The sequence below is a fragment of the Nyctereutes procyonoides genome, unplaced genomic scaffold (genome assembly GCF_905146905.1).
Source record: "Nyctereutes procyonoides isolate TBG_1078 unplaced genomic scaffold, NYPRO_anot_genome, whole genome shotgun sequence".
Classification (NCBI taxonomy): domain Eukaryota; kingdom Metazoa; phylum Chordata; class Mammalia; order Carnivora; family Canidae; genus Nyctereutes; species Nyctereutes procyonoides.
Window position 1 is genome coordinate 65,630,567 of NW_026575125.1, and position 27,211 is coordinate 65,657,777.

General features: G+C 37.4%; 1 protein-coding gene across 1 annotated transcript in view; it reads left to right on the forward strand.

Annotated features, from left to right (window-relative positions):
• DACH2 (dachshund family transcription factor 2) overlaps window positions 1-27,211 on the forward strand; it is a 636,043-nt gene that overhangs the window by 293,434 nt on the left and 315,398 nt on the right. Inside the window, exons 2-3 of the mRNA XM_055338054.1 lie at window positions 20,032-20,173; window positions 20,792-20,825. Of these exons, the coding sequence (XP_055194029.1) occupies window positions 20,032-20,173; window positions 20,792-20,825 (176 nt within the window). The remainder of the gene's footprint in view (window positions 1-20,031; window positions 20,174-20,791; window positions 20,826-27,211) is intronic.

Sequence of the window (27,211 nt, forward strand, 5' to 3'; positions counted from 1 at the left end):
AATACTTTTGAATTTGAAATAGTTGATCTTAACTGGAAGTAAGGACATTGTTGCTCAGAATGCAATTTGTTCCATATGCTGAACATTTACTCTATTCTTGTGAGTAGTTAATGTACAGAAAATGAGAATTCATGATAATGTAGGAATATCAAAAGAAAAAAATCAAGACTCCACATGGGTGGGAGTTACTACTGCATTCTCCATAAGCCATCCTGAGTGCTATCTCCTCCCATAAAAAGACAGAAAAAATAGACCTGTATGGAGGCAAGTGAGGATTCTATGGTAGTACCACAAAGATCCTATAATATTAAACATAAGGAATAGAATTCATTTAAACTGGCATCTTTGGCTTACAAATATACAGCCCAGGGGGATTAGGTGAATTGCCCAAGATTGGAGATATAATAATGGCAGTTCCAAATCTGACATAACACTTTCATGCCTCTAACTATGCTCATTTTCATGGCTACTAAATATTGAGGAAAATAAACTTTCCATATATTTTGGTACATAGATATGTTTCCCATACTTAAGGTACTTTATAATGTCTTCATTATTTTTCATTGCAGATATAATGCTTTTATCTTCAATTATATAAAAAATAAAAGTGGCAAGTTCAAATGAATTATTTGATTTAGAAAACCTGATCACAGTCCTTTCTTTTCAGACAGTTGTGTGCTGGTAAATGTTTAATGACTGGCTGAAGGTTAGAGTGGGAGTGGAGCTCTGTTTTGTGGTATTTGCTGATTTCCACCATGACCTATTTCAAGTTATCAACATGAGAACCTCAACGAGAAATTAGGAGCTAAAACACACAATTGATGCTTGCAAGCTAGCACATGTTGGTTCAAGCACATCACTTCTTTGAAAGCACAAATGACAGCTCAAAATCTAATTCAGGGTCTTTTTATCTCACTTATGTCCTTATTTTCTGTTTATGTACATATATACACCCTCATACATACAGTCAAGACTCCTGGATTTTATGCTTTTATCTGTATTCTCTTTTAACCCAATATTCATTGCTTTGGTAATAGATACTATTTCTCCATATATTGAAAGTATTGTCTTGAGTTACAGATGCTTTTTCATAGGAGCATGTAAACCTTAACATTATTCAGTGCCTTCAGGAAAAAAAAAAAAAAGAAAAGGGATTCTCCAAAAATACAAGCAACAAGACTTGGGCAAAATCCCAATGTCTTTGATTTTGACTTGAGACCCTAAATAATATGACATACTTCCTTTAAGAACTCCTTTTTCATATCCCATACTCCAACTCACTCCTTCAAGGAATGAAATTATTAAAAAAAAAACCAACAATTTTGTTTAAAGTAGAAATCTTGAAAAATAAACCATAAACTTCCAGTGTAATGTTTCAAAAGAGAACGGAAACATCTTGTGTTCATTGCAATTTGTCTGGAACAGAATTTACTTAGATTTTCTGTAGTACTCTTAGTCAGAAGTGATTAACTACCAATTTTAGAGCACTAACAATTGCTGTGTTAGCGTGTAATTAGCAAAAGGGAAGCATCTGTAGTGGGGAGGAAGCCACTCCTAGACTGTATACATTCAAGTTGTAACAAAGAACAAATCAAATTAGCATACTATTTATCTTCAGGGAAAATATAGTTTCTGAATTGTTAGATAGTTCCAACTAATGGGAAGTACAAGCAGTAAGTAACCTTTTGCATGTGTATTTCATTGCTGGTTTTTTACCAATAAATTCCAATGAAGAATGTGAGTTTTCCTGCTCTTTAAGCACAAAGGCAAACAGGTTGTGTTTGGGATGGTTAGATTATCACACCCTCAGTTTAATACGTTATGCTTTGCATTTGACATGTTATCTCTCACCCCAAAAATTGATTTTCTACCTTAACCAAATTCTCTTCTTCATTGACTTTCCTGTATTCAAATGGAGATTATTCAAATAGAGATTATTCAAATAGAGATTATTTTATTTTATTTTATTTTATTTTTCAAATAGAGATTATTTTAAATGGTTTCTTAGCACCTTCCTTTGCTGCCACTTTCACAGTTAAAATTATTCTATTATAAAAGTATAAAAAGATTTATAATGATTATTCATTTTTAATGAGTTTATTTATTTATGAGATACACAGAGAGGCACAGACACAGAGGGAGAAGCAGGCTCCATGCAGGGAGCCCCATGTGGAACTTGATCCCAGGACTTCAGGACCACGCCCTGGGCTGAGGGCTGGCACTGAACCACTGAGCCACCCAGGGATCCCCTGTGATTATTCTTAGCAACAGGCCTAAAGTGAAAACCTGTTGTATTTATTGTATAAATTATAATGTGTGTGCTTGTAAAGACAGGTTTGTGAAATGCTCATGTAACTGCAGGAATTTAAAGGAAGCTGCTAGAGAGTTTATCCTTTAGCAGCTAATATTCACTGAAAATCATCTCATAGTATTTTATATCAGGAGGGTTAGGGAAGCCTGGGTAGCTCAGCAGTTTAGTGCCTGCCTTCGGCCCAGGACATGATCCTGGAGTCCGGAGATCAAGTCCCACATTGGGCTGCAGCATGGACTCTGCCTATGTCTCTGCCTCCCTCTCTCTGTCTGTCTCTCATGAATAAATAAAATCTTGTTTGTTTGTTTGTTTTTAAGAAGGGTTAATGAATAGTTTAAGTTAAACACAACCACTAATTTTCTGGAAGGCAGAAAAGGATAAAGGATACAATAGCCTCTCAGCTGGGGTTTAGGGAAATTGAAAACCTCTTCCTTTTTTACTGTTACTTTGATTTTTATTTGGAATGATTAATTTTCCTGTGGCTTAATGTAGATTGAGGATTAAATAGAGACTATGTTAACCTTGCTGAACTTGCTTCTCCAGTTTTCAAGCTAAACTTGTGGATGGGCTTCATAACTGCATTTGAAGCAGAATCAATCTTTTCATCTCAATAGGAAACTAAGGAAATACATTTTTCAGTTTTTGTTCTGCCAATTTTCAAAACAAGTTTCCTTTCTAAATTTAGATTGCAAAATATTCAGTGTGCAGCTCTCTTGTTAACTAATTGGTCACCCTGCCACCCATTATTTTTGATATTTTAAACCAGTTAAAAATAAATAAACCAGTTCTACGAGAGTTCAGGAGAAAATCAATATTTGAATCTTGTTTCTACCTCCAAAGTTTCAAAGGAAACTCACAAAAGTAGCTTACATGGCAAGTTACAAAGTATTCTGGTAAAACATTAAAAATAATTATCTGATCCCTCCTTCCATTTCTCTCTTCTTCCTTCCTTTCCTTCTTCCTTCCCTCCTAGTTGATGTTTACTTTGTACCAAGAACTATGTTAGGCACAAACATGCAATACTTAGACAATAAGAGACAGTGTCCATCAACAAGAAATTTAGAGTGTAGACAAGTAGCTATAGTCTATTTACTTCTAAGATTTTACAATAGGCAGAGTGGGACAAACTGCTCACTTAACCATGGAGCAGAGATGAATTTAAAATAACCATTAGAAATGACAAATACCCACCATTTGCTTCGATGTGGATGGAACTGGAGGGTATTATGCTGAGTGAAATAAGTCAATCAGAGAAGGACAAACATATGGTCTCATTCATTTGGGGAATATAAATAATAGTGAAAGGGAATATAAGGAAAGGGAGACAGAACATAAAGACTCCTAACTCTGGGAAACGAACTAGGGGTGGTGGAGGGGGAGGAGGGCGGGGGGTGGGGGTGAATGGGTGACGGGCACTGAGGGGGACACTTGACGGGATGATGAGCACTGGGTGTTATTCTGTATGTTGGTAAATTGAACACCAATAAAAATTAATTTATTAAAAAATACATTCCTGGAATACCTAAAAGGATGAAACTGCTGTACAATATGCAAGAAATGTCTTGCTGCTCTGATAATGGAAAGAGTGTTAGAGTGAGGATCATCACTAGCTCTTTGAGGAGGTGGATGTTACAGTGCTCTCAGTATGCCCTATTTGATGGGGTTAAATTGCCAAAGTGTTTAAGAACTTTAAATCTTCCATGGTTTTAATCTTGATAATTTTTTTTCTCAAAAAGAAGAAATAATAAAAAAAGAAGAAATAATCAACAGGTTTTTACTGCTTAAGAGAGGCTTTAAATTGTATTTAACAATTATATATGGGAACATGTTAGTTGAATTTATCTTAGAAAAAGTTATCAGTGATGAAAACCTTTTAATTTTAGAGTACAAAGTTTTATTTCTATCTATGTTCTCCTGCCTTGAGAGGGTGTTATTTAACACAATATTTGCTCTTGTTTAGTCTGCTAATCCAGAAAATAACATTTCCTCAAAACATAGAATAAATAACACCCAGAAAGTCCAAAGACAGTGAATACATATACTGTGAGATTCTTTTACAGAAAGTATTTTCTAATAAAATAATTATAATAATATTAATGTAAGAGTACTGGACTAGGTAAAGGCATGATACAAAAAAAGCAAAAACACAGTAAATACATATACTTATTTTTCATTTATAAATACAATATCCTCATCTAAACTTTGAAAGTGTTTTTAAAGTTTTGTTTTTTTTTAAAGTTTTTTATTCCATTTCCCTTCCTATATTTTGGGATACATTTTGTGAAATCAAATATTAAACAGTGAACATTAGTGTGAGTATATGTTCATTTTCTCACAGTAAAACTACGGTTTTCCACATTGAGTGTATCAGGACATTTTCTAACCTTGAACTATACTGTGGGTTTAACCAGCAGGAATGTGTCCATCCATAATAGCATATCCTATTCTTACAGGCCTGTACGCAAATTGAATTTAAAGATAGCTTATGGATAAGCTTGTTTCTGTCCTGATTCATTTTCTACTGTCAATGTTTTGCTCATGGAACAAGCTCTGTGATTCAAGAACATGCCATATGATTTGAGTTTTTTCCTACTGGCATTAGGAATTAATGCAGAAGCAAAAAGCCAGCAGCTTCAGCAGTAGGATGAATCCCTGCTTCAAAGAAAATGCAAGAAGAAGGGCAGCATTTCTGATGTTCCTCCTTCTGCAGGCTTGGTTTCCTCATCCTCAAACCACTCCATCAATTCTACCTCATGCTGAGAAGTCCTCCTGCTTCCCACTGCTCCCAATTCCTTTATAGCAAAGAAGATGAATCTTTGAATTACAGTCTGCTGACTGGCATCCTGTTGCTAAGGAAACTGAAAGGAATGTATCATATTTTATGGTAAAAATGCCTCCTACCCATCCTTGGAAAGCCATGCACAATGAGTTGAGACCCCATGTAGAACAGACCTAAGTTGACCTCCCACCTCTCCTTTCCTCTGCTCCCTTCTGGGGTCATTGTGAGATAACTAGTTGTCCTCAATAGTGGTCACTCTCTGGACATACACAGGGATTTTTGTGGTCTGACTTAAGATTCTGTGCATAGCTAAGGTTGGGAGAGTGCCCATCTATGGCCAGAAGAGAGGGCTCAGTCTATAATCAGGAATGGCAGGATGTGAACATCTAAATGTTCACTACTAAATTTCAGTACTCAGTCTAGGACTGGGATTAGGGTTTAGGTTGTTGTGAAGTACTTTTAGGGAGAGAAAAGAAGAAAATGAGTATTGCCAGTTGAATTACACTACAATAAAAATGATCTACCTCAAGAAAAAAAAAAGGATTGCCCTTTTTGCAACCCTGCCTTTTTGTAGGATCAACTCAACATCAGTAGTGTCAAAGAGATTCTCACCTTAAATGGAGACCCACATTAGTTGTAGGCTATTAATTTCATTTTTCTCAGAAAATGGTAAAACATTCTAGTGGGAATCAAATGTACTCATGAGAGGATATTAAAAAGCAGACTATTGATTTTGCAAATTACATTGATTTTATTTTTTCTATGGTTAAAGGCATAAGTTATAGGTATGGAGGAAAATACCATGTTTTTAGGAAAAGGTTCTCTCTTATGGGGAAGTGCGGAAGCTAGAGAGAAATAGGTCAATAATCTTGGCCAGCTGTGGGATTTGGCAATTTTGTTTACTTGAAGACAGTGAAGTTAAAGGATATTTTTGAGGAGTTAAATAATGAAAGTGATAATGTTTTTGACTTAGAACAGCTGAAAAAGGAATAAACAGCTCCAGGAATACCCCTATAAAAACATTATCAAAGTAATTGTATGGTACAATATACCACTAGTATATAAAATGAGAATCTATTTAAATTGGAAAATTCTGCTCAAGAATGTTCACACATTGGCTGTTTCTTTTCTCTCCTTGTACATTATTTAATTATGGATGATTTTAGAGAAAAGAATTTCTAATTCCTCATAATTACTTGAATCAAATGATTTCAGTACCCATTTAGCAGATGATGAAACTGAAGCATAGAAAGGTTGAGTGTCTCAGAGTCACAGACCAAATTCACAGTCCATTGCTGGCCTGTCAAATTGTGCTGTCTTGTGGAAACCATGACTTAGGGAGAAAAATGACTTTTTGGAAAAGGGTGTTAATCTGTAACCAGGCTGCTGTGTCTCAGGATTTACTTGTTGCATTTGAATCTACCCAGATTTACCTGACTTCAAAATGAAAGTGAGGGACGGCAAAGAACTTTATGAGACCATCCAGTTAGTCCTATGCATGTCCACTGTCACAACAGCTTTAAAGTTCTTCGTGCCCATTTATTAAAATCTAGTAATTTATCCATGATCATGCCACAATCAACAACAAAAAAATTAGAATTCAGTTCTCTATTTCCTGGTGAACTGCTATGATCTATTCTTTGATGAAAATTGTCTTATTATTTCAAAGCACTAAGGAGATGTGGGGCAAAGTATTTTGTGGGGAGAGAAAATGCCTAAAAAATATTTTCCTGTCAAAGTAATGAATGGGGAAGAGAAAATAATGTGAAAAAAATCTGTGTGTAAACATGTATTGCGGTTGCCTAAGAAAAATTAGAATTGTGAAATTAAAATATAAAGCTTGAACTCTTCTTGAATTCTATCTTAGAAGTAAGGACTTCTTGGGATGTAAATTAAGCATGTCGTAAGAGATGGTTGCGAGAGTTGGTAATTCTTTTATTACTAGCATTCAGATGAGAATACTACTTTTCTAATATGTAAACTGTGGGGTGTGTCTTTTATCATAGATTTTTCTGGAATTCAAAATGATCTCTGTGGAAATTTTAACTATTAATAACTAAGCATAGTAACAATACTCCCTTATATTTGTATAGCACTTTAAAAATTTGTGGTAAAATACATATAACATAAAATATACCATCTTAACCATTTTTAAGTGTACAGTGCAGTAGTGTTAACTATATTCACATTGTCAACAGATTTCTAGAACTTTTTAATCTTGCAAAACTGAAACTCTACACTTTACTGAGCAATTTTCCATCCCCAACCCCCTGACTCCCACCATGTCCAGGCAAACACATTCCTATTTTCTATTTCTAGAAGTTTACTACTATTTATACCTCATATAAGTAGAATTATACAGTATGTGTCTTTTTGTGACTGCCTATTTCTTTTTCTTTTTTTAAGATTTTATTTATTCATGAAGGACACACAGAGAGAGGCAGAGACATAGATAGGCAGAGGGAGGAATAGGCTCCCTGCAGAAAGCCTGATGTGGGACTCAATCCCTACACTTGGGATCACGCCCTGAGCCAAAGGCAGATGCTCAACCGTTGAACCACCCAGGTGTCCCTGTGACTGCCTTATTTCTTATAGCATAATGTCCTCAAGATTCATCCATGTTGTAACATCTGTCAGAATTTTCTTCCTTTTAAGTTGTATAGCACTTTTAACTTTTCAAACCAGTGTTCATATATATTGACTAATTACATACAATTATCAGCTGAGGATGATACTATGGCATTACACACATAGTTTGTTCTTTTTTGGGTAATTTTCCATAGAATCAATCCAGAAGCCTAATGCAACTTAAAATGTAAGCTAAAACTGACAGATAAAGTGGAAAGCTAGGCATACTTTGAAGTTAATGGATTAGACCAGAAATGTAACGTGGTTCTAATGATCAGATTCACAGATTAGTTAGTTTATATCTCTAATCTTAAAGTGAGAAAGCACATCTAAAATAGTCTTGTAATCTGCCTAAGGTCACACGGCTCAATAATGGCAGAACTGGTGTTCTAGTTTCCTGTTGTATGACCAATTGCCTCAAATTTAACAACTCAAAACAACACCCATTTATTACCTCATAGGTCTATATATCAGAAATCTGGAGAGGCTTGAGTGAGTTCTCAGCCTTGGAAGGCTGAAATCAAGGTGATGACAGGCTGGGCTCAAAATCTGGAAGATTTGGGGAAGAGTCTACTCAGAAGCTCATTGAAGTTTTCGGCAGAATCTAGTTCAATTGTAGGATTTGCATACCTGTTTCTTTGCTTTAAGCCCAGGTTTGTGCTTGGCTCCTTGAAGCTACATGCATTTCTTGATGCATGGCTTTTTCAATCTTCAAGCCAACAAGGTATGTTCTCTGACTTCCTTTCTGTTTTAAAGGGTTTATATGATTGGATTAGATCCATATAGATAATCTCCTCTGATTAACTCACACTCAACTGGTTAGTTAACTTAATCAGATGTGCAAAATCCCTTTGCCATGTAATTGTAGCAATCTCAGGTATAGTATATTCACAGCTCTAGTGATTAGGGCTGAAAATCTTGGGATGAAGGAGAATTTTGGAATTCTGCCTAACACAACTGGAATTAGAACTCAGATTTAACTTCTAGAGCTTTCCACTGTACCACACTGAATATATATAAGATAGTTTAAATTAGTTTTATTTTAGTATGAGTCCGTAATATTTATCCATGCAAAATTGGAAAAAAAATAAATCAACAAGGAAACTAGCACCTGTGTTTATCAATTGAATGTGTGTTTCCAGGCTATATCCGTAACCATAGAGACTAACACAGACAGGTTAATAGTGATAGCATTCTTAAAGATCTTGCTCAACTTCCTCAGCTCTCCTGAGTTGTGATATTAAAGTCATGCTCCTGCATTTTCTGATCAATATTAAAATTTGAAATATTAACTATTGAGATCCTTATTGGGTCTAAACAGACTGATAATGACCAATGTGACTTCATTTGCCAGACATGAAAAACAATATTTTGGTTATTTGAAATAGGTTCCCTAATGCTAATAGGTCCCACTAAAGTGCCCTTTGTGATAACAGTTTAAGAAAACCTGTAAATGATGATACAAAATTAAAGTCACTGGCCTTTCAGGAAAGCAGGAGCAGTTACAGCAGATTATACTGAAGCCTTCCTGAAGCAGTGGAACTTAACAAAGCATGTCTTCAGGAACTCTGATACCTTGAAAATGTTTCACAATGAAAGGGCTCTAGTGTCAAATACTATGCTTAGTAGACAGTGAATGAACTCTTTCAGCTGGAATAGAAGACTCATTTAAGAGGTAATTGGAGAAAGGGAAGAAATATGTATTGGGAGAGTTTCCCAGACTGAGGCATTTAGATTTTGTTTTGTATGCAGTCAGGAAGTATTGAAGGTTCTAGAGCAAAAGACGACATAATGAAAGAAATGTTTCACCAAAATTCATAGCACATATTACGTAGAATGGATTGGAACAATGAATCACACTGTTAAAAATAGCCTGGGCATGAAATAATGAGGGCCTGAATTAAGAAGTTAGCCATAGATGGAGATGGAAATCTACAACACATATTATAATGGAGCAGAAATATTGGAGACTGAAAATGAAGGAAGAGGAAGAGGGAGAATCAAAATTACCCTCAAGTTTATAGTTTTGGCAACCAAGAGGAGAGCATGCTTGTACTGATGACCAAACAAGAAAAGGAAGGATTGGAGAGTAGGATTTCAGGAGGCATATATTGAATTTGAGATACTAGTGGAATGTATCCAAATGTGAATGTTAACTTCTTATCCATTCTCTTAATATCAGAAGTTTTACACAGTGATATACTCTTTGAATTTAAGAATGTCTTTATTTTAAAAACATTGTATCTGACAGTGATATGACAGAGTTTAGAAGTGGAAATGTTTATTTAATTTGATTTACTCTAAGATTTGCATTGATTCCACTGAAGTTAATAGGAATTACATAAGCAGAACAAAAAGAGGCCACAAAAAGAATTCAAGTCATGCACCAGCATTTCTGTTATACGATCTTTGTTAATTATTCTAAAATGTTTATTAGAATTCAGCCAATTTATAACAAAAAATAAACTTGTTTAAAGGTGCTAACAACCAGGCCTGGAGCACACTTAATTTCAAATAAGGAGCAGAGTCAAGTAAATGAAGTATAAAATAACTTCACAGTTACACTTTCTACCAAAATGAGTAGTCAACCCTTAAATTGTCTATTACATCAGATTTCTTTTTTTATTGAAGGAAAAACAGAAACTCCACTAGCAAGGAAATGAAACATTATAATTTAAGATAATAGATATAAATAATTCAATTTATCACAATTATAAGATTAATGCAAAAACATAGATTGCTCTACATGACCCTTGATATTATAATGTGTGACCCATTAACAAGTGGAGGTTTTCTTTTATCCCTTGAATTCCCTTATGCTTAATTTCCTTAACTTCCCTAACTCTAATGGAATGCTGGTGTTGATGATTTTATTATATCCGAATTTGAGTTTTAGATTGCCTATAAAAACTGAAAAAGGCATACCTGAAATTATTAGTATCAACTATACTAAAAAAACCTGAAAACATAAGTAAATGGTAGTGGAATATAAATGGTCCTGCTTCTGGTGTGTATTTTTGTTCTTTGTATTGATAGCTCCTAGAGACATGATGAGCCACACTTTCAGTTCCCATGAAACAAGGGCCAATTGATGTTCAGCTTAACATAAGCACCATTTCATGAGTTACCATAATGACCAGGTTCTAGTTATCATCTTGAACAATTTCATTAAGATTAATGTTAATTGCCCATTTTTCATGGATGACTTTCTCCCAGTTGCTGAATTGGTTGCTTCTGCCTTTGATCTGGTTGGGAATACAATCCAGTGTGCTAGTTAGACAAATTATCAGTTTGCCAACACTAAGAGAAGATGGATTCAGGTTGCTATAAAGTCAGAGTTTGTTTCTCTTTGTAAACACTGAGAGGTCAGGTAGAGTTTAACTACCATTGGCATCCTTGAAATGTTGTAATAAATGTCAGGCCTAAGAGATTATTATTAATCCATGATACAATTAAAAGTTTTACTGTTGTGGCAAAAGATTCTTCTTTAATTTAAAAAGCACATTGAAAGTCAGAACAGTACTCTCACAGTAAGGTAAACAACACCTTCAAAGCTAATGTCATTCTTGGCTTCTAATGTGAGTGAAGAAAATGATGCATTCAGAGATTATCCCAAGGGATTTTAAATATCAGTGATAGCTATGAAAAGTGAGTCCCAGGTCATTGTTAACAAGTAGCCAATTGCAGTGGTCTTACAAGTGGCTGCTAATGCCACTCTGTCACTATATCTTCAGCAATTTGATCAATTTGTCCAGAATGTTACAAATATTTCTTTAAAAGTAGTAAGCCAAGCTTTCATTGAAGAGGATGATATGATTTGTGATTCCTCACTATATCATGTCCTGACCATATGATTGGTATTAAATTCCCAAAGGTTCATGTCATCACTAACTAATTTATTAACAAGAGTTTATTCTTTGAAAAACAAAATCACTCACATTACTCAGTTGCTTATTCCTTGATTCATATACAAATGACTGATAACATGAGGTAAAAATAACTCCAATGGTGAAATTTCATAATCTTAATGAGCAAAGTATTAGCTACTTTACCTATTACAATATGGGATAGGTATATCATAGAATGTGTCATATTTTATTGATACCAGAAGACCTACTGAATTTCCCTTGGAGGGAACCACTAACTCTGCAAGGTTTATAAACTGTGAGGTAATGCTCTGAAGGTAATAAACTTCAACTGCAGAGATATGAAATACTGTAGATATATATTTCAAGTTGGTTTATTCTTTTACCTCAGGAAGCTAGCTTATTTTATTTCTTCTAAAGAAGTTTACAGGCATGCCTGAGTGTCTCAGTGGTTGAGAATCTGCCTTCAGCTCAGGGCATGATCCCCAGGTCCTGGGATCTAGTCCTGCATTGGACTCCCTGCAGAGAGCCTGCTTCTCCCTTTGCCTATGTCTCTGCCTCTCTCTTTGTGTCTCTCATTAATGAATAAATAAAATCTTTTTTTAAAAAATAAGCTTACAGAATAAAGGGGAAAAATGCATATCAGGATAAATTATGTTAAAGAATGACCTGGAATTAGAGAAAAATCTTGATTTTTTTGGTATGATTTCCCTACAAACCACCTGTTAATTAGATGTAACCATCTAATGTTGATTCAATAAACTGAAGCTCAAGATTTAGCTACTCAATAGAAGTTTTGCTAACTTGTTGGGTTGTTTGCCTTATACCTTAACAACTTTTGTTGATAGTGTTCATGGGTGATACATCCACTGAACCATTTGGGTAGTATTTTTTAAAAAGCTGTTTTATTGGGATCCCTGGGTGGCGCAGCGGTTTGGCGCCTGCCTTTGGCCCAGGGCGCGATCCTGGAGACCCGGGATCGAATCCCAAGTCGGGCTCCCGGTGCATGGAGCCTGCTTCTCCCTCTGCCTATGTCTCTGCTTCTCTCTCTCTCTCTCTGTGTGTGTGACTATCATAAATAAATAAAAAAAATTTAAAAAAAAACTTCAAAAAAAGCTGTTTTATTTTACAGAGTGCAAATAACTTTGTAATTAAACAGAAACCAATAATTGCCAACAAGCAATTATCATTCAATTAAAGAGTAATTTCATGCTTATTTGTTCCCTGTAAAATAAAACATTACTGAAATCAGTAACACAGTCGATATTTCAGCAGAGATAGAATGCTGCACTGATGGACCTTTCAATCTACCCTGATTAAATTGTCATGCAAATAACAGTTTTCTAGTTAAATCACCACATGTTTATTTGTCTTGATTAATATGTTAAATATATGCCTGATGCTAATGAAACTCTTAAGGATAAGAAGTATAGCAGGATCATCTATTAAGAATGATCTTTTCCAACTTTCTACAGAGTCCTCCATAGTCTTGCATCATATTGTTAGGCTTCTGTTCTTTGAAAAGAAATACAGTCATTAAGGAGGGCATGAGGGGAGGGGCAAGATGGCGGAAGAGCAGGGTCCCCAAATCACCTGTCCCCACCAAATTACCTAGATAACCTTCAAACCATCCTGAAAATTTACGAATTCGGCCTGAGATGTAAAGAGAGACCAGCTGGAATGCTACAGTGAGAAAAGTTCGCGCTTCTATCAAGGTAGGAAGACGGGGAAAAAGAAATAAAGAAACAAAAGGCCTCCGAGGGGGAGGGGCCCCGCGAGGAGCCGGGCTGAGGCCGGAGCGAGTGTCCCCAGGACAGGAGAGCCCCGTCCCGGAGGAGCAGGAGCTGCAACAACCTTCCCGGGCGGGCGGAAAGGGGCTCGCAGGGAGTTGGAGCAGGACCCAGGAGGGCGGGGATACCCTCGGGCTCCCTGGGACACTAACAGACAACTGAGCCCGGGGAGAGTGCGCCGAGCTCCCTACGGGCTGCAGCGCGCGCGGCGGGACCGGAGCAGCTTGGAGGGGCTCCGGAGCGGCTCCAGGGAGGGAGCTGCAGGGCGGGAGCGCAAATCCAACAGCGCAGGCCCCGGAGCACAGGGCGCCGGGACACAGCCCAGGATCCGGCCTCCCCCGGGACAGGCAGAGGTCGGGAGGGCCCAGGACAGCAAGGACGCTCCTGCCCCGAGCTGAGCAGATCAGCGGCCCCGCCCCGGAGCCTCCAGGCCCTGCAGACGGAGAACCGAGAGCCCCGAGCCCCGTAGTCCCTGCGGAGGCTGAATCCAGGCTTCCAGAGTTGCCATAGCAACTGCGGCTGTTCCTCCTGGGGCCCCACGGGGTAAACAACCCCCGTTGAGCCCTGCAGCAGGCAGGGGCAGAGCAGCTCCCCCAAGTGCTAACACCTGAGAATCAGCACAGCAGGCCCCTCCCCCAGAAGACCAGCTGGACGGACCAGTGATACTCCCCCGTGTTCCAATACAACTTGTTTTTGGCCACTCTGCACTGAGCAAAATGACTAGAAGGAAAACCTCACCTCAAAAGAAAGAATCAGAAACAGCCCTCTCTCCCACAGAGTTACAAAATCTGGATTACACTTCAATGTCAGAAAGCCAATTCAGAAGCACTATTCTACAGCTACTGGTGGCTCTAGAAAAAAGCATTAAGGCCTCACGAGACTTCATGACTGCAGAATTTAGATCCAATCAGGCAGAAATTAAAAATCAATTGAATGAGATGCAATCCAAACTAGAAGTCCTAACGACGAGGGTTAACGCGGTGGAAGAACGAGTGAGTGACATAGAAGACAAGTTATTGGCAAAGAGGGAAACTGAGGAAAAAAGAGACAATCAATTAAGGGACCATGAAGACAGATTAAGGAAAATTAATGACAACCTAAGGAAGAAAAACCTATGCTTAATTGGGGTTCCCGAGGGCGCCGAAAGGGACAGAGGGCCAGAATATGTATTTGAACAAATCCTAGCTGAAAACTTTCCCAATCTGGGAAGGGAAACAGGCATTCAGATCCAGGAAATAGAGAGATCCCCCCCTAAAATCAATAAAAACCGTTCAACACCTCGACATTTAATAGTGAAGCTTGCAAATTCCAAAGATAAAGAGAAGATCCTTAAAGCAGCAAGAGACAAGAAGTCCCTGACTTTCATGGGGAGGAATATTAGGGTAACAGCAGACCTCTCCACAGAGACGTGGCAGGCCAGAGAGGGCTGGCAGGATATATTCAGGGTCCTAAATGAGAAGAACATGCAACCAAGAATACTTTATCCAACAAGGCTCTCATTCAAAATGGAAGGAGAGATAAAGAGCTTCCAAGACAGGCAGGAACTGAAAGAATATGTGACCTCCAAACCAGCTCTGCAAGAAATTTTAAGGGGGACTCTTAAAACTCCCCTTTAAGAAGAAGTTCAGTGGAACAATCCACAAAAACAAGGACTAAATAGATATCATGATGACACTAAACTCGTATCTGTCAATAGTAACTCTGAACGTGAATGGGCTTAATGACCCCATCAAAAGGCGCAGGGTTTCAGACTGGATAAAAAAGCAGGACCCATCTATTTGCTGTCTACAAGCGACTCATTTTAGACAGAAGGACACCTACAACCTGAAAATAAAAGGTTGGAGAACCATTTGCCATTCAAATGGGTCTCAAAATATACCCTAAAAACTATAGAACACTTCTGAAAGAAATTGAGGAAGACACAAAGAGATGGAAAAATATTCCATGCTCATGGATTGGCAGAATTAATATTGTGAAAATGTCAATGTTACCCAGGGCAATTTACACGTATAATGCAATCCCTATCAAAATACCATGGACTTTCTTCAGAGACTTAGAACAAATTATTTTAAGATTTGTGTGGAATCAGAAAAGACCCCGAACAGCCAGGGGAATTTTAAAAAAGAAAACCATATCTGGGGGCATCACAATGCCAGATTTCAGGTTGTACTACAAAGCTGTGTTCATCAAGACAGTGTGGTACTGGCACAAAAACAGACATATAGATCAATGGAACAGAACAGAGAACCCAGAAGTGGACCCTGAACTTTATGGTCAACTAATATACGATAAAGGAGGAAAGACGATCCACTGGAAGAAAGACAGTCTCTTCAATAAATGGTGCTGGGAAAATTGGACATCCACATGGAGAAGAATGAAACTGGACCACTCTCTTGCACCATACACAAAGATAAACTCAAAATAGATGAAAGATCTAAATGTGAGACAAGATCCCATCAAAATCCCAGAGGAGAACTCAGGCAACACCCTTTTTGAACTTGGCCACAGTAACCGGAGAAGGACAAACAGTGTATGTTCTCATTCATTTGGGGAATATGAATAATAGTGAAAGGGAATATAAGGGAAGGGAGAAGAAATGTGTGAGAAATATCAGAAAGGGAGTCAGAACATAAAGACTTCTAACTCTGGGAAATGAACTAGGGGTGGTGGAGGGGGAGGAGGGCGGGGGGTGGGGGTGAATGGGTGACGGGCACTGAGGGGTACACTTGACGGGATGAGCACTGGGTGTTATTCTGTATGTTGGTAAATTGAACACCAATAAAATTAATTAAAAAAAAGGAGGGCATGAGATGTGATGAGCACTGGGTGTTACATGCAACTGATGAATTACTGAGCACTACATCTGAAACTAATGATATACTCTATCTAAATGTACTAAAGAAAAAAATGCAGCAACTTTAGTGCCAAGAGTGCCTTACTACAGAGAATCATTAGGTCTAAAAGTAAAAATAAAGCTATCTTCTATTAATATGGAACTTTATTGATTATAAAGTTCTTTTACAAATTTGATTCTAATTGGAATGCCTGGGTGGCTCAGTGGTTTAGCGCCTGCGTTTGGCCCAGGGAGTGATCCTGGAGTCCCGGGATTGAGTCCCCCATCAGGCTCCCTGCATGGAGCCTGCTTCTCCCTCTGCCTGTGTCTTTGCCTCTCTCTCTCCCTCTCTGTGTCTCACATGAATAAATAAATATAATCTTTTTTAAAAAGCCAAATTTGATTCTAATTAATTTTTTAAAGATTTATTTATTTATTCATTCAGAGAGAGAGGCAGAGACACGGGCAGGGGGAGAAGCAGGGAGCTCGACATGGGACTCGATCCCGGGTCTCCAGGATCACACCCTGGGCTGCAGGCGGTGCTAAACCGCTGCGCCACTGGGGCTGCCCGATTCTAATTAATTTATTTTAGAGACCCAAGTATTCTTTACAAGAATAGAAACAAAGGCATCTGGATGTGATTTTTGCTCACTAATAAATTTAAACAAGTTTGGATATCACACAATCATACCTACTGAGGCACTAATCAAAATTTTAAACAGGTCAGACACACATCTCTATCACTAGACCATAAGCTCCTCAAAGATAGAAGATGTTCTCGCTATTCACACTATATCAGTGAACAAAGGGACCAAAACTATTGCCTTTGTCAAGCTTCCATTTTAACCTTTATAATCCTTATATCTATATCACCATGTATAACTCCAGGGACCTTTAGTTCTTGAGTGGTTCTTGAAGCTTGCAGGGTCTCTCAGAGGTAAAATAATGGCATTTACCCTTCTTTAAACTTGTGCATAGATTCAAGTGAGTCATATTTTGAAGCTCCTATAATTATTATGGAGTCCAAGACCTTAAAAATGATTACCTGATGACTAAATGATACAACCAGCTTTCTATTCATGTAGTCAAGGAGAATAGAACAATTTAAGGGATATTTGGAAAGTGTAGCAATAATGAAATATTTCCTATTAACCAAGTTGATTAACCATATACTGAGCCTTACTGTATGCTAGATACCATTAGAACTGCTTAGGATGTAGTGACAAAACCAGAGATATATGCCACATTCATAGAGCATATATTCCTGTTGGGGAGACTCAATTAATCATGCCAACCAGTCAACTGAAAAGGATGTTAAGATGGAGAATATGATATATATATATATATATATATATATATATATATGCATATATATTCTCCAATATAGATCTGATGGTGGGAAATTTTACCAATTTTTTTTCAAATTTTGGAATTTAAGGTAGAACCACCTGAGAAACCTCTAATGCCTCTGAAACTTGAGTCACCTCACTGGAAAAGAGCTACTTCAAATTGTGAGATTGGCCAAGAAATTTGGAACAAAACTAGTTAAACCTTAAAGGTTTCAAAGTGCACTGTCAACAACTGGTTCATTATATGGAAATAGAAGGAGCCTCAGGCTGCTAAGTTCTGGAGGCAGTCTGAAAGTCATGGTGAGCATGAAAACAGCACTGAAATGTTTACATTGGAAAATTACAGTAATATGGTAGACTTAAATAAAGGTAGGAGGCTTGTGTTTTGATAAATGAAAAGACAAGCATTTTTTTTTATAAATTAATTTTTATTGGTGTTCAATTTACCAACATACAGAATAACACCCAGTGCTCATCCCGTCAAGTGTCCCCCTCCGTGCCCGTCACCCATTCACCCCCACCCCCCGCCCTCCTCCCCTTCCACCACCCCTAGTTCATTTCCCAGAGTTAGAAGTCTTTATGTTCTGTGTCCCTTTCTGATATCTCCCACACATTTCTTCTCCCTTCCCTTATATTCCCCTTCACTATTATTCATATTCCCCAAATGAATGAGAACATACACTGTTTGTCCTTCTCCGATTGACTTACCTCACTCAGCATAATACCCTCCAGTTCCATCCACGTTGAAGCAAATGGTGGGTATTTGTCGTTTCTAATGGCTGAGTAATATTCCATTGTATACATAAACCACATCTTCTTTATCCATTCATCTTTCGATGGGTACCGAGGCTCCTTCCACAGTTTGGCTATTGTGGACATGGCTGCTAGAAACATCGGGGTGCAGGTGCCCCGGCGTTTCATTGCATCTGAAGAAAAGACAAGCATTTAGCAAGTATAGATTTGTGAAGATTATTCAACTTCTAATGACTAGAAATACAAAGATGAATTGTTTAGTGACCTAGGGATCTTTTAGGGCATTTGAAGTAAATAGCTCTTTTGTCTTAACACTTCCTTAAAAGAGAAAGCCATAAAACCAGGTAAGGACAAACAGGATAATACTGAATTAAAGTAAGTTCTGGCTCAGAATGATGTAGAAAGAAGGAGGGGAGACTCAGTTTATAAAATTAAAACTGCATAAGAAGCACAGAATCTTTCATGCTAGACTGATATACAATATTGATGTACAATGAAAGAAAGTAACACCAGCAGTTTATGAAAAATGAATTGGGCAATGGTACCTCTGTGTAAGGTTGCTAGACGTCTTCATTTAAAAAACTGAGTTTGTCTTACACTGATGGAGCACTTTGCTACTGCAAAATTGATAGAGTAAGGTTTAACTTAATTTTTTTGTGTATGAACCAAAAGTCATTTTTGGAAATGCTCTCTATCTGAACCTCATACATTTTTGTGGCTTGGGCTATTTAATATAGTATGTTTCAATAGTTTGTCAAAAGCCCTATTATTCAGCTTTTAAACTACATTTTTACTAAAAAGCAAGAGAAATATGTTAGATAACATTAGAAAGTAATATTTGAGATATACTGGATGACTTGAGAATAACTTGATCCTAATGTTCAATGACTTGTAAGTCTCTTCAATGTGATGGCAGCTTCCAAATGATGTATTCAGTACACTGACTTTATTAGTCATGGAAGCCAGACACTGACCTTCTATTTTATTATTTTATGGATTAACATTTGCAACTGCAGTTCCTGAACTGCTCACACTAGGGTGAAGAATGTGCAAATGGAATAGATCAGGTTAATCTATAAGTTTAGCCTTAACTCATCAGTTAAAAACACTAATAAATCTATGAGTAAAGACAGCCTAGATAGCAAAAGTAGCAGGTTTTGTTAGTACAGCCACTCCAAGAGAGTGCACTGCTGGTTATGTAGCCTGGTTTAAATAATAGGTAGGTTTTTTTTAAAAAAATCTACTGAGAGTAGGGGTCCTTTGTTCTTTGTGGTCTCCTAGCAGCTGTGGTAATGCTTAAAAAAATCACATCTTATTCTCCATCTCTTTACCTTTCTGTACAGAGACTTAATCACTTCACATTCTATCCAATCTGAATTCTGTGAGTCACTATCTCAGATCTCAGTAGCATGTATTAATACTAGGGATCAAATATAGGTTTAAGGACAGGAGATAACTGGGTTTATCACAACAAGTAAGCTGGATTGCAAAGTATATGAGCTAAAAACTAGTCTTTTATGGCTTTAGTGTTTGCCATAACTACGCTGGCAAATTTAGTAAAAAGAAAGGATTGGTCTTTTGGTAATCAATGAAAATAGTCTTTAAAATAAAATTCTATCACTCTTAGTAATTAAAGATTGAGGAGGCAAATGTAGCAAGTGAAGGTATTTCCAAAAAGAGTACATTTTTAACTTGATCTTTGTTTTTGTCTGTTTTCAACAGTTCCAGGCCTGGCAGGCCTCCTAAACGTTCTTTGGGAGTGTTGCAGGATAATGCTCGCCTTCTGCCCCATTCAGTTTCTGGCCTTTTATCACCAGGACTTATCACTCCAACAGGTAATAAAATCCATCTGATGATCAGCCTTGTCTGTTCATGCTGTCCAGCATTAGAAATAAACTAATATTGATCTGTCTTGCCCTTCAGAGCTTTTCAAGCTGTACTAGAGTTTACATTATTGAATTTTTAAAGTATTCATGAAAACAGTTTTGTTACTCCAGTTACTCAGATCAAATAGACATGACTCTTTAAAAAATTGTCATTTCCTTGCAGGAAATCCCTTTTAAGGCCTTATTGTATGTATATTTTTGTGTGCTGGGGACAGGGATGAGAAGTGCTAGCCAAACTAGCTTTGTCTCAAAGCCTTCTATATAATGCAGCACATCTGCTTACTTATTATACATCCCAATAATATATATTTTTCTTTGTTTTTAAGGGTTTTAATCATCTGTGGATGTTGTCCAATTTTACTGTAGGTTAGAAAGTAGAAAGAAGATGTACCCTGGGTAGAGAAGCCTTATAATTTGAAAAGAAGAACGTCCAAATGGTCATTATCTTAAATAATAATTCAGTGTTTATCAACACTGTGATAAACAGTACTCCCCTAAAAATAACAGTTTCATAATTTAGCATTGAACATTTTTATTATCTATAAAAGAACATAAAAGTGCATGAAACATTTAAAATAAGCTTAATATTTATCTAGCTGAAACTTCAAAAATTATTAAAGTTATTATGTGGTAGAAAATTAAAAGGAATTTAATGACAATAAGATCTTTATACCTTTAGTCACACAAAATTTTATAAACCACCTATTGTATTTGGGTATTATGTCTAAGGTAATGAAAAATTATATGAGTAGCAGTTCTTGTCAACAGTAGAACTAAAGAGAAGGACATGTAAAGTAATAATTGCATTAAAGTGTGATGCAGACTATAATACAAGTACATACCAGGTGCTATAAGATCACAGAGATGGAAGCAACTAAGTTGGTAAATTGGGTCATACACGGAGAGATGGAAACTTTGGAGCTATGTTTTGTAGACTGAGCAAAGGACAGGAGGAGAATCAGTGAAAAACACTCTAGGCAGAGAGAAGACTACAGAAAAACACTAATGAGAAAGAGCCTAGTATATTAGGGGGAATACCATTAAGTTCAAGAGACCAGAGCAGAGATCTCCCATTTGAGATAGGAGAGTCATAGACAATATGTTTAGAATAGAAAGGGTAGGGAAAAGGCAACTTGTGAAGCTAGCTTTTTATTTATCAGGTTTAGGGTTTTCTCTATAGATCAGTGGTTTCCAAAGTGTCTTCTTTTAAAGATTTTATTTATTTATTCATGAGAGACACACAGAAAGAGAGAGGCAGAGAAAGAGGCAGAGGTAGAAGCAGGCTCCATGTAGGGAGCCTGACGTTGGGACTCCATCCCAGGTCTCCAGGATCACGCCTTGGGCTGAAGGTGGCGCTAAACCGCTGAGCCACCTGAGCTGGCCTGCTAAGTGTCTTTCAAGGACTTTCTTTACCTGCGGGCATGGAATTGGTAATTAATTCCATAATTCCCATTTCTGCTTCAGAATTTTATATACCTTAGTTCACATAGTATTTTGTTTAAAATTTTTTTTAATGCTGTTTAGGGTGCCTGCGTGGCTCACTTGGTTAAGCATCTGCCTTCAGCTCAGGTCATAATCGTGGGGTCCTGGGATTGAGCCCTGCACGGAATCCCTGCCTAACAGGGAGCCTCCTTCCCCCTATTCTCCTCTAACTGCTCTTGCCCCCTCTCTGTCTCTCTTTCTCTCATTCTCTATCTATAAGAAATAACTAAGAAATATTTAAAAAAAATAAAAAAGCTGCTATAGATAAAAAGAAACACTGTTAAGGATTTGGGGGTTAGAAAATGATTTTTTAAAGATTTTATTTATTCATGAGAGACAGAGAAGGAGAGAGAGGCAGAGACACAGGCAGAGGGAGAAGCAGGCTCCATGCAGGGAGCCTGATGTGGAACTCGATCCCAGGTCTCCAAGATCATGCCCCAGGCTGAAGGCAGTGCTAAACCGCTGAGCCACTGGAGCTACCCTAGAAAATGATTTTTTTACACTAAGTATCCAAAAACAAATTCTGATACAATAATAAAGTAGCCCTGTATATAAAAGAATGTTGAGAGCATAATAGTGCTGGAAATATATCTTGGTACTCAATATATGATAATATATTTCTTATAAAACACATTCACAGAGCCTAGAAATAGTACCATGTAAATAATCAGATCCATGTCCTGATTTTGAGAGAATGTTAGATGAAAGAAAAAAAGAATTTAAAAACTGCCTTGAAGTTAATGTACATTTTTTTCATTTAAAAAAAAATTTATTGGAGTTCAATTTGCCAACATATAGCATAACACCCAGTGCTCATCCCATCAAGTGCCCCTGTCAGTGCCCATCACTTAGTCACCCCCAACCCCCAACCACCACCCTTTCTACCACCCCTTGTTCGTTTCCCAGAGTTAGGAGTCTCTCATGTTCTGTCTCTCTTTCTGATATTTCCCACTCATTTTTTCTCCTTTCTCCTTTATTCCCTTTCACTATTTTTTATATTCCGCAGATGAATGAGACCATATAATGTTTGTCCTTCTCCAATTGACTTATTTCACTCAGCATAATACCCTCCAGGTCCCTCCACATCGAAGCAAATGGTGGGTAATTGTTGTTTCTAATGGCTGAGTAAATATTCCATTGTATACATAAACTGCATCTTCTTTATCCATTCATCTTTCGATGGACACCAAGGCTCCTTCTACAGTTTGACTATTGTGGACATTGCTGCTAGAAATATCGGGGTGCAGGTGTCCCGCCGTTTCCTGCATCTGTATCTTTGGGGTAAATCCCCAGCAGTGCAATTCCTGGGTTGTAGGGCAGATCTACTTTTAACTCTTTGAGGAACCTCCACAAAGTTTTCCAGAGTGGCTGCACCAGTTCACATTCCCACCAACAGTGCAAGAGGGTTCCCCTTTCTCCACATCCTCTCCAACATTTGTTGTTTCCTGCCTTGTTAATTTTGGCCATTCTCCCTGGTATGAGGTGATATCTCAGTGTAATTTTGATTTGTATTTCCCTGATGGCAAGTGATGCGGAGCATTTTCTCATGTGCTTGCTGACCATGTCTATGTCTTCCTCTGTGAGATTTCTCTTCATGTCTTTTGCCCATTTCATGATTGGATTGTTTGTTTCTTTGCTGCTGAGTTTAATAGGTTCTTTATAGATCTTGAATACTAGTCCTTTATCTGATACGTGATTTGCAAATATCTTCTCCCATGCTGTAAGTTGTCTTTGAGTTTTGTTGACTGTTTCTTTTGCTGTACAAAAGCTTCTTATCTTGATGAAGTCCCAATAGTTCATTTTTACTTTTGTTTCTCTTGCCTTCATGGATGTATCTTGCAAGAAGTTACTGTGGCCAAGTTCAAACAGGGTGTTGCCTGTGTTCTCCTCTAGGATTTTGATGGAATCTTGTCTCACATTTAGATCTTTCATCCATTTATCTTTGTGTATGGTGCAAGAGAGTGGTCTAGTTTCATTCTTCTGCATGTGGATGTCCAATTTTCCCAGCACCATTTATTGAAGACACTGTCTTTCTTCCAGTGGATAGTCTTTCCTGCTTTGTCGAATATTAGTTGACTATAAAGTTGAGGGTCCACTTCTGGGATCTCTATTCTGACCATTGATCTATGTGTCTGTTTTTGTGCCAGTACCACACTGTCTTGATGACCACAGCTTTGTAGTACAACCTGAAATCTGGCATTGTGATGCCACCAGCTATGGTTTTCTTTTTGAATATTCCCTGGCTATTCAGGGTCTTTTCTGATTCCGCACAAATCTTAGGATGATTTGTTCCTACTCTCTGAAGAAAGTCCATGGTATTTTGATAGGGATTGCATTAAATGTGTACATTACCCTGGGTAACAATGACATTTTCACAATATCAATTCTTCCAATCCGTGAGCATGGAATATTTTTCCATCTCTTTGTGTCTTCCTCAATTTCTTTCAGAAGTGTTCTCTAGTTTTTAGGGTAGAGATCCTTTACCTTTTGGTTAGGTTTATTCCTACGTATCTTATGCTTTTGGGTGCAATTGTAAATGGGATTGACTCCTTCATTTCTCTTTCTTCAGTCTCATTGTTAGTGTATAGAAATGCCACTGACTTCTGGGCATTGATTTTGTATCCTGCCACACTGCCAAATTGCTGTATGAGTTCTAGCAATCTTGGAGTGGAGTCTTTTGGGTTTTCTCTGTACAGTATCATGTCATCAGTGAAGAGGGCGAGTTTGACTTCTTCTTTGCCCATTTGAATGCCTTTTATGTCTTTTTGTTGTCTGATTGCTGAGGCTAGGACTTCCAGTAGTATGTTGAATAGCAGTGGGGAGAGTGGACATCCCTGTCTTGTTCCTAATCTTAGGGGAAAGGCTCCCAGTGCTTCCCCATTGAGAATGATATTTGCTGTGGGCTTTTCGTAGATAGCTTTTAAGATGCTGAGGAATGTTCCCTCTATCCCTACACTCTGAAGAGTTTTGATCAGGAATGGATGCTCTCTTTTGTCAAATGCTTTCTTTGCATCTATTGAGAGGATCCTATGGTTCTTGTTTTTTCCCTTGCTGATATGATCAATCACATTGATTGCTTTAGGAGTGTTGAACCAGCCTTGCATCTCGGGGATAAATCCCACTTGGTCATGGTGGATAAGTATTGTTGGATCCTATTGGCTAGTATCTTGTTGAGAATTTTTGCATCTGTGTTCATCAGGGATATTGGTCTATAATTCTCCTTTTTGGTGGGGTCTTTGTCTGGTTTGCAATTAAGGTGATGCTGGTCTCATAGAACAAGTTTGGAAGTATTCCATTTCTTTCTATCTTTCCAAACAGCTTTAGTAAAATAGGTACAGTTTCTTCTTTAAACGTTTGATAGAATTCCCCTGGGCAGCTATCTGGGCCTGGACTTTTGTGTCTTGGGAGGTTTTTGATGACTGCTTCAATTTCCTCCCTGGTGATTGGCCTTTTCTGGTTTTCTATTTCTTCCTGTTCCAGTTTTGGTAGCTTGTGGCTTTCCAGAAATGCGTCCATTTCTTCTAGGTTGCTAATTTATTGGCGTATAGCTGCTCATAATATGTTTTTAAAATCGTTAGTATTTCCTTGGTGTTGGTGGTGATCTCTCCTTTCTCATTGATGATTTTATTAATTTGAGTCTTTTCTCTCTTCTTTTTAATAAGGCCGGCTAATGGTTTATCTATCTTATTAATTCTTTCAAAGAACCAACTCCTGGTTTTGTTGATCTGTTCCACAGTTCTTCTGGTCTCTATTTCATTGAGTTCTGCTCAAATCTTAATTAACTCTCTTCTCCTGCTGAGTGTAGGATCTATTTGCTGTTTTTTCTCCAGCTTCTTTAGGTGCAAGGTTAGCTTTTGTATTTGAGTTCTTTCCAGTTTTTGAATGGGTGCTTGTATTGTGATGTATTTCCTCCTCAGGACTGCTTTTGCTGTATCCCAAAGATTTTGAACGGTTGTATCTTCATTCTCATTAGTTTCCATGAATCTCTTTAATTCTTCCTTAATTTCCTGGTTGACCCTTTCATCTTTGAGCAGGATGAAACCTGCTACCCTCCACGTGTTTGTTAATGCACCCTTGAGTAAACTTTAGTTCCTTATCTATTGAGGAAAATCTGTAATATATATTAAGTTCCTATTATATATCAGGCATGGGTGCTAAGTGTTGGGTTTTGTTTTGTTTTGTTTTTGAGTTTCTATTAATATTTTATTTAAATCCTAGTTAGTTAACATATATTGTTAGTTTCAGGGGTGGAATTTAATGCTTCATCCATCACTTGCATATAATATCCAGTACTCATTACAATAAGTGCCCTCCTTAATGCCCTTCACCCATTTACTATATCCTCCCACCCACCTGCCTACCAGTAACCCTTACTTTGTTCCCTATTGTTAAGAGTCTTTTATGGTTTGCCTCCCTCCCTGTTTTTATCTTATTTTATATGCACTTAATTTAATCTTCATTGTATACTTATGGATATAGTTTTCATTTTACAAGTGAGCAACTTATGATTCACTGAGTTTAAATTAATTGCATAAGGTCACAAAGCAAATGAGTGGCAGAACTGGGTTTCAAACCCAGGTCTTCTGAATTCTTTCCTCATCTTGATGTTGTCTTATAGTGCAAATGAGAACCCAGTTTAGGCTTTCACCTCCTCCTAATTTACTTGGTTTATATATTTCACCTTTCTTGGCACCTCCTTCCTTGGATTAGGGCCTTGGCTCTTCCTTCTACAACTTGGATTTATCGCAATGAGAGCCATTGAAAAAAAATCCTCAATTCTTATCCTTTTGCTTGCACCTAAAATGAGATGATAGAGATAGATAAGATATTGAGTGGGGAATGGTATGAGCACTTCTGTCTAAAAGACAGAAAGTAGAAAAAACATTATACAGGAGGAGGAGGAACATGCCTAGCTCTACAGTAATTCCTCTCCTTAATTTACATTTATTTTACATGCCCAAGAATATCCTACTTATCTATAGTCAAGTGTAAGAAGAAAAATGCTCTGTAAAACCAAGTACAAATAATTGTGGGATTATGCATTATTTTAGATTAGACATACCACCTCACTCCTCCATTCACAAAGATAATTGAGAATCAATTCTCAATTTAGCTATCAGCAAGTTTCATATTTGACATTAAACTTACTATGCATTTCAAACTTAACTTTCATTAATTTTGTTTAAAAATAATTTTAAATAATTCAGTTGATATATTTTTAAGTTTTTATTCAAATTCCAGTTGATTTTTTCTGGAATTTCAAATTTTTATTTAAGATTTTATTTACTTATTTGAGACAGAGAGAGAGAGGCTGAGTGGCAGGAGGGGCAGAAGGTGAAGGGAAAGGGAGAGAGAATCTCTCAAGCAGACTGGCACTGAGCATGGAGCCTGAATCCTATGACCCTGAGATCATGACTCAAGCTGAAACTAGGAGTCAGATGTTTAATTGACTGAATCACCCAGACACCCCTCAAGTTTTTACTTAAATTCCAGGTAATTACCATACAATGTAATGCTAGTTTTAGGTGTAGAAT